At 51.6% G+C, this 8,028-nt stretch overlaps 1 protein-coding gene across 4 annotated transcripts in view; it reads right to left on the reverse strand.

The window, feature by feature from the left end:
- The window catches only part of CATSPERD (catsper channel auxiliary subunit delta), a 40,933-nt gene that overhangs the window by 17,221 nt on the left and 15,684 nt on the right, over positions 1-8,028 (reverse strand). For 3 of the 4 annotated variants that reach the window (XM_077779185.1, XM_077779258.1, XM_077779108.1), the window contains 4 exons: positions 7,672-7,767; positions 4,865-4,947; positions 3,153-3,329; positions 201-314 (listed from right to left, as the gene is read on the reverse strand). In XM_077779185.1, coding sequence (XP_077635311.1) covers positions 201-314; positions 3,153-3,329; positions 4,865-4,947; positions 7,672-7,767 — 470 coding nt within the window. The remainder of the gene's footprint in view (positions 1-200; positions 315-3,152; positions 3,330-4,864; positions 4,948-7,671; positions 7,768-8,028) is intronic. The other variant, XM_077779337.1, reaches the window with a different exon arrangement.

Raw genomic sequence — 8,028 nt, forward strand, 5'->3', positions numbered from 1 at the left:
CTTGAACCCAGGAATCCTGGCTCGGCCACTTGGGTTTCAGGCCTGGGGACACCCGCTGTCCCTCAGCACCTCCTGCTCTGTTTCTACAGAGTCTCACGAGTGAGGGCCCTCCTGGGGGCGGGGGTGGAGATTGCGGGGCCCGCGATGCTGGGGGAACGCCCGGCCCAGAAGCGCCTGATGGCGTCAGGAGGTGGCCTTACCAGCGGGACAGGCGACGTGCCGGGCCGCGATATCATGAGCGCCGTCAGCTCCAGGTTGCTGTTCATGTCGATGATGTACATCTTGTTGTCAAATTCTCCCTGTAGAAGCTCAACCTGGGCGGAAACGCCGTGCAAATCAGTCCGTCAAATCAGATTCGCAGAAGGGGCCGCAGGCAGGTGGGAGGCCAGCGATGGTCTCCCCTAGGGATGGAACCTTCCCGTCTTTCCCGCACGCGGCTCTTCCCCGCTGGGTCCGGCAGCCCCCAGAAGAGGCTCCCGTCCGCCCCACTGCAGACCCTCCTCTTTCCAGAAGTCTCCCCACCGCCCCCCCACACCTGACTTGTGCCATAATTATCTCTTGGCCAAGTGCGCACCCCTAGGTGATATAACGCGGTCCTGCCCATTTTCAGACGTTGTTCTAAGTCCCTTTCAAGCCTTCGTCCCTTCCTCGTATTTCCAGTCATCTCTGAAGCCCCCAGGCTGCTGGAGCCATGGATTCCCACCGTCTAGATTTCCCAGCGCAGGTGGGTGTGGGCCGAGGGGCCTCTCAGGTTTGGGTTACTACACTTTGGCTCATTGTCTGAAACCGGGTGATTCATCTTCTCTGCCCGATTGTCCCGGCTCTCATCCAGGTGATTTTTGGGGTTTTGTTTTTGTTTTTAAGTTATGTTTTTAAGCCCAACATGGGGCTCAAACTCATGACCTGGAGGGTCGCGTGCTTTTCCGACTGAGCCAGCCAGGCGCCCCATCACCCGTGGGTTTTGGCTATGCTGGGTAGTTGCTGTTTGGGGTGGGGCTTTGTTGGGGGGGGGGCAGGATCTGGGAAAACTACTTGCTAATGGCACAGCCCTTTTCCCCAGAAGAGTTTGAGGGAGCGCATTTCCCCAAAGGCCTTTCTGTTGCTTGCTCGCTCTTTCTCCACTTTCCCAGACATGTGATTCCAAGGGCCCACAAGAAGATCTCCATGGCTGGGGGTTGATATTTTACTGTGGCAAGTAAAGAAAAGAAGAAAAAAACCCAGAACACTCCCATCTATTAGCACCATCATTTCATAAGAGGATATTTTCATACATCGATATACTTAGTATAAGGAATATCTCCCTTTTTTGTTTCCCATTATCGCTAAATGCCATGGATCCAAAGGCCATTTGGAAATGGACACCCCTGGGGCGCCTGGGTGGCTCGGTTGGTTAAGCATCCGACTTCAGCTCAGGTCATGATCTCACGGTTCGTGGGTTCGAGCTCCACGTTGGGCTCTGTGCTGACAGCTCAGAGCCTTGAGTCTGCTTAGGATTCTGTCTCCCTCTCTCTCTGTCCCTCCTCCACTCACACTCTGTCCTGTCTCTCTCTCTCAAAAATAAAATAAACATTAACAAATTTTATATAAAAAAAAAAGAAATAGAAAATTGGGAAAAAGAGAAGAATGGCATTCTCCGGCACTTCTGACCGTGTGATTGCCAGGGTCTGGCGGAGATGGATTTTAGAGGGACCCGGACAATTCTGTCCCGGGGCTGGTCCCTCTTCCCGAGGGTAAGCTCACTTTCCTTTGGCAGCTGCCCCTCTCCACATCCCTGGGCAGGTGGCCCGGTGGATGGCGCTCACTGCGGTCCCCAGCAGTGGGCTCTGATCGGCTCCCCCCAGCCATGTGATTGCTCCGGGAATGGGCTGGTTGTCCCCTCTGAGCCTAAGGGACGCAGAGACGTGGCTGGGGTTTCCCTTGGCTTCTGCAGTACCCTGATGTGAGACCCTCTCTCTCACTCCCGGGATACTGCATGAGGATGCAGGCCCGTGGCAGCCGCCTCGCTGCCGGGGTAGGAGGGCCTCTCAGGGACTTTCAGGACGAAGCCTGGAGCTGCCAGGCGGGCCCAGTTACCAGATCAGGCCTCACCTGAAGTCCACCCGCCCCCAGACCTTCTGGCTGCACGAGTCAATAGTTGTGTGTGCGGCTTAAGTCCCTTTGATCCGGACTTTCCGTTATTCACAGAACAGTGAATCAGAAGTGACCGTGCTTCCCTGTTTCTACAAGTTCCGCCTTCTCTGACCCCCATGGCTTCTGGAAACCTCAGGCCCAACCAAACCTTCCGGTCCAGAGCTCTCCAGGGAAGACTCTGCACAACCTTGATGGCGCGTCTGACTGCTCGAGAGCGAGAACAGCCCAGGCAAGCACATCACCTGCTCCAGGCTCTTCCAGACCCTCGCGAGGGTTGGCTGGCTTCTTGTTGCAAAGAGCATCTACTGTGTTTCTATCTGAAATGAGGGGCGTGAAGCTGTACAGGGTGAGGGTGCCAGCCCTGGGGGTGGTGACGGCGGGGTGCTGGATTTAGTCGCTCACGTGAAATTCAAGTGTAACTGGGCATTGCCCAGTTTATCCGGCAGCCTTCCTCAGGGCCCTCCTGTGCGGCCTGGTGACAAATGCCCACCTCTGGGTCTGCGGGATTAGTCTTTTGTATATATTTGTTTAATGTTTATTTATTATTATTTATTTTGAGCGGGGGAGGGGCAGGGAGCCAGAGAGAGAAAGAGGGGGGACTGGAGGGGGAATCCCACGTGGGTTGTGCTGCCAGGAAGGAGCCGGAGGCGAGGCTCCATCCCAGGAACCGCAAGATCGTGGGCTGAGTCGAAATGAAGAGTCAGAGGCTTAAGTGACTGAGCCACCCAGGCACCCTGAGATTTGCCTTTTTTAGAAAGATTGCCCGCCCGGAGGGGGGCCTGGGGGGCTCAGTCAGTTAAGTGTCCGACTTCGGCTCAGGTCATGATCTCACGGTTCGTGGGTTTGAGCCCCGCGTTGGGCTCTGTGCTGACAGCTCAGAGCCTGGAGCCTGTTGCAGATTCTGTGTCTCAGTCTCTGCCCCTTCCTCACTCATTTTCTCTCTCTCTCTCTCTCAAAAAAAAATATAAACATTAAAAAAAAGGGTACCTGGAACATCGATTTAAACAGTTATGATCACATACTTTGCAAAGGTCAACGTGGAGTTTGGGATCCATGAGAATTGCCTGAATATTCAAAGGGCACTTCTGGAAATCAAAGGCTGGAAACTTCGCATCGGGGAGCGGGGTCAATATTTCCAGCCTCCCCACATCATTGAACATCAGGGCTGCCTCTTGGGACCAGATGTTTTGGCCTGAAAACTAAGAGAAGAGCAATTTCAGAGCTCCAGTCATTCTAAGTCTTTTTTGATGTACATTTTATCTTATGATTCAGGTTTAAATTTAGAGGGAAGACCAAATAAACAAAGTCATCAGCGCACTTCATGGAGATAACCTACTCCAGCTTCATTCATTCCTTGGTGGTTAATGATGGAAACTCCCTATTTCCTCATCAGAGAGGATACACGGGAAATAATTCTAGACTTATCCACAGGTCTTGGAATGTTCTGGAAAGTCAGACAAAAGCTGCAGACCGTCCCCCAGAAAACGCCCTGGTCGTCAAGAATGGCAGCGTGATGGGGCGCCAGGTGGCTCCGTCGGTTAAGCGTCTGACTCTGTGTCAACTCTTGGTTTCTGGTCTCACAGTTGGTGAGTTCGGGCTCCGTGTCAGGCTCTGTGCGGAGCCCGCTGGGGATTCTCTCTCTCTCTCTTCCTCTCTTTCCCTCTCTGCTCCTCCTATGTTCCCTCTGTCTCTCAAAAATAAATAAACTTAAAAAAAAAAAAAAAAAGAATGTCAGGGTGGAGGCTTCGAAGATGGTCCTGGTGTTTCCTTTCTGGCTCAGTTGCTAACGGAATCATCGGCCCATAGGAAAGAGAAATCTGAAATTCAGTTTTTCTTCCCTTGTAAAAGTTGGATGATATTATCTCCTGCCTGGGGTTTTGTGAGGGTGAAATAAGATCAGACAGGCATGGCATAGAAGGTGGTGTGAAATAACCTAGCTGGCGTCACCGCTTCTGGTCTCTGTGCCTCAGTTTTTCCGTCTGTCCAATGGGGGCAATACAGCGTTCTACTTCTTTTTTTTTCTTTAAGTTTATTTGTTTATTTCTTTTCTAGTTATCTCTGCCCCCAAGGTGGGGCTCCACCTCACGGCCCCGAGATCAAGAGTCGCATGGTCCACCAACTGAGCCTCCCAGGCACCTCCGAGCTGCTGCTGCTTAAGATGACGGTCGGGGTTAAATGAGGTAAACAAGGAAACTGCTCAGACCAGCACTTCCGGTATTCTGAGTGCTCCGTAAGTTTTAGCTGCTGTGGCCACAATTTTATTTTACTTTATTAAAAAAAATTTTTTTTATGTTTTTATTTCTGAGAGAGAGAGAGACAGCGTGAGCAGGGGAGGGTCAGAGAGAGAGGGAGACACAGAATACAAAACAGGCTCCAGGCTCTGAACTGTCAGCACAGAGCCCGACGCGGGGCTCGAACCTATGAACCGTGAGATCATGACCTGAGCCAAAGTTGGATGCCCAACAGACTTAGCCACCCAGGTGCCCCTGCGGCCACAATTTTAACAATTAGTAAAAATCACCATGAATATTCAAAATGTTCAATGTTAAATTAAATTTAATAATTCCATGTTAGTTAAAATTAGTATCAAGCTATTGCCACTGTTATTAAAATACCAGTACTATTTTAATAACTAGAGTAATTCCTAGCCTTCAGGAAATAGGCTCCGAAGTTTGAGAATGAGGCCGTATTTCCTCACCGGCAGGGTAATAACAGTACTTTGATTTTTACCTACTTTGACTAGATGGCTCGGCAGGATTCCAAGGCTGCCATAATACAAATTGTTCTCTTGAGTTAAAACTGCCAGCTCGTTCTGATCTAGGAAAAACCAAATGAGACAGAACAAAATTGAAATGAGGGCTGTTCCGGTGGATAAAACTGTAACAGATATTTAAAAAGTTCAAAAAAAAATGACTCCAGATCCCATCATACAGACCAGGGGTCAGCAGACTTCTGTGAAAGACCAGATGGTGATGTTTGAGAGAGAGAGAGAGAAGTGAGCAGGCGGATGGGCAGGGCGAGAGGGAGACAGAGAATCCCAAGCAGGCTCTGAGCCATCAGGGCTTGAACTCACGAAACGCGAGATCATGACCCGAGCAGAAGCTGAGAGTCGGATGCTTAACTGAGGGAGCCAATAAAACTTTATTTACAAAAACCAGCAGTGGGCCACATCTGGCCCTCGGGCTCTGGTTTGCTGAGCCCCGACTTGGGTAACCCCGGTTATATGTTTTAGTACACATTTGTGCTGGGAGTCTGCTCCACGTGGCATCGGATTCCGGAACCCAAGTTTTTTAAGAACAAAACTTAATTGTTTTCTTCCATGTGCATGCAGCACGCCCCAGTGAACCAGGACCTACTTATCTGGTCCCCCACGGTGGACCTGGGGGCTGTTTCTGGTCTTTTACAGACACAAAGTTCCAAGAAACACAGGACATCGCTGAAAGATTTTGTGAAAGGGTCAACATGACCGAAATCTATTTTTATTCTTTAAAAATAAAAGAGAAGCTTTCAGAAAAACTGAGGCCTAAGCTGAACCTTGGGGGAAAGCATCTGATGTAGAAAACGGAGGTGTGCTGGGGCGCCTGGGTGGCTCAGTCAGTTGAGCGGCTCAGGTCATGATCTCACAGTTTGTGAGTTCGAGCCCCACGTTGCAGCTCGGAGCCTGGAGCTGCTTGGGATCCTGTGTCTCCCTCTCTCCCTGCCCCTCCCCCACTCGCGCTCTGTCTCTGTCTCTCAAAAATAAATAAACGTAAAGAAAAGTAGAGGTGTGTTTGCAGAGCAAGGAGTGAATGAATGTGCTGAGTGAGGGTTTCTCAGCCTTGGCTCTAGTGAGGTTAGGGACCAGATCCTTCTTGGTGATGGTTTGCGGAGGGGTGCGTCCTGGGCACCGTAGGATGTTAAGCAGTATCCCTGGTCTCTACCCAGTAGATACTGGGAGCACGCCCCCCTTCCCCCATGAGACAACCACAGATGTCCCCAGACACCGCCAAGTGTCTCCAGGTTGAGGAAATGGGGAGGAGCTGGCCCTACACCCGGTATAAGGTTTCAGGTATGCGCGATGGTCTAGAACTCTCTCAGGAGTACGTTCTAGAGCTCTGCTGGGCATCGTGCCTGTGGTTAATACTGCATTGGGCACTTCCCAGGTTGTTAAGAGGCGGATCTCTCGTGGTGCGTTCTCCCCACAATGACATAGAAGATGAGTGTAAGGGGAAAGGCAGGCGGCAGAATGGCTCACTCTGTAACAGGACAGCATTTATACGCGAGCGGACAGCCTGGAGAGGAAATGCTGCCTGTTCTCGCCAGATCCATATTTAATTCCTGTGAGTCTTTCAACCAACGGTCTTTCACTCCAGATTCCTAACCGGGGTTACCTCCGGGAAGCCGGAGAGGGGCCTGGGTTTGGGAAGCTCGGGCAAGGGACTTTAATCGTGTTTGTAACGTTAGGAAGAAAAATTTCTTTAAGGACCGTGCGCCACGGGTTTAATGATAAGGAAATGCTGTGTCGTAGATTTCTATAATCATGAGTTAATTTTAAACAGATATAGGGACATATATAGTAGGATGTAATGCAGTGATCAGCAAACAGAGGAAATAGTGACTTAAAACTCAAGAGACTCCCCCTCCCCCGAGTTTATCCCACTATTTGCCTCAAAGTTTCCAACTTTGAGAAGAAGAATTACTTGGGTGAATGTCACCTTTTAAGACAGCACCAGGACAGCAATTTGGTGGCTAAAGAAATCCTAGGGATGCCATCTGGTAGGGGTTGAAACGTGTCCCCTCCAAAAAAGATAGATTGGGGTCCTAACCCCCAGGACCTCAGCAGGTGACTGTATTTGGGGATCACGTCTTTCCAGAAGTGATCAAGTTCAAATGAGGTCATCAGGGTGGGTCCTAATTCAGTATGACTGGTGTCCTTATAAAAAGGGGAAATACAAGGGGTGGCCGGGGGGCTCCGTCGGTTAAGCGTCCGACTTCAGCTCAGGTCATGATCTCTCGGTTTGTGGGGTCAAGACCCACATCGGACTCTGTGCTGACAGCCTGGAGCCTGGAGCCTGTTTCGGATTCTGCATCTCCCCCTCTCTTTGCCCTTCCCTCCTCCTCAAAAAAACAGTAAAAAAAACTTTTTTTAAAAGGGGAAACATGGACGTGGGGACATGCCCAGAAGGGGGCACGGCGTGCGGACATAGGGGACGATGGTTTACAAGCCAGAGAGATGGGCCTGGGGCAGATCCTGTCCTGGAGCCTAAGCAGGGAGCATAGGCCGGCTGACGCGTTGATGTCAGACCTCAGGCCTCCAGGACCGCCCCCCTGCCCCCTCCCCCCGATTCGTGGGCATTGATGGCAGCGGCCTTAGGAAACGAGTGCCCAGCGAACATTCCATCGTGGTGAAAAGGCGCGATGGCTTGTGCCGGGAGCTGTTCCCAAACGTGCGATGATCACGTTGGGGTTTGGTTGGGGTGGACCGGATCTAGCGGGGTGGGCGGCGAACTGAGCCCCGAACAGGGCGCCTTCTAGAAAGCTGCCCGTAGGCTGGCCACGCACTGGCAGCGATGCTGTGGATGGTGATGCTGGCCTCGGACACGGAGGAGTACAAGACGTAGGGTTCTTCATTCACGTGTACAGTGTCGACGAACTGACCTGTGGGACAAGGGGCGGGTCATGAGGAAGGGGCCTCCGCCGCCTGCCCACCCCCAGCCCGTGGTGAGCAACCCAAGTGACAGAATGCCCTGGGGGGTGGACAGAAACGCCGCCTCGGCTCAGAGTTCAGGGGAAATGTGTCCCTCACTGCTGGAGGCGTGAATGCCTTGGAATTTTACGATACAGGGAGCATGGGTGAGGAGTAAGAGCTTCCCTTCTGGAATGAGCTCTCTAAATGGACCAGTCAGCCCTGAGCCCTGT

Source organism: Crocuta crocuta, unplaced genomic scaffold (genome assembly GCF_008692635.1).
Source record: "Crocuta crocuta isolate KB4526 unplaced genomic scaffold, BGI_CrCroc_1.0 scaffold110, whole genome shotgun sequence".
Taxonomy (NCBI): domain Eukaryota; kingdom Metazoa; phylum Chordata; class Mammalia; order Carnivora; family Hyaenidae; genus Crocuta; species Crocuta crocuta.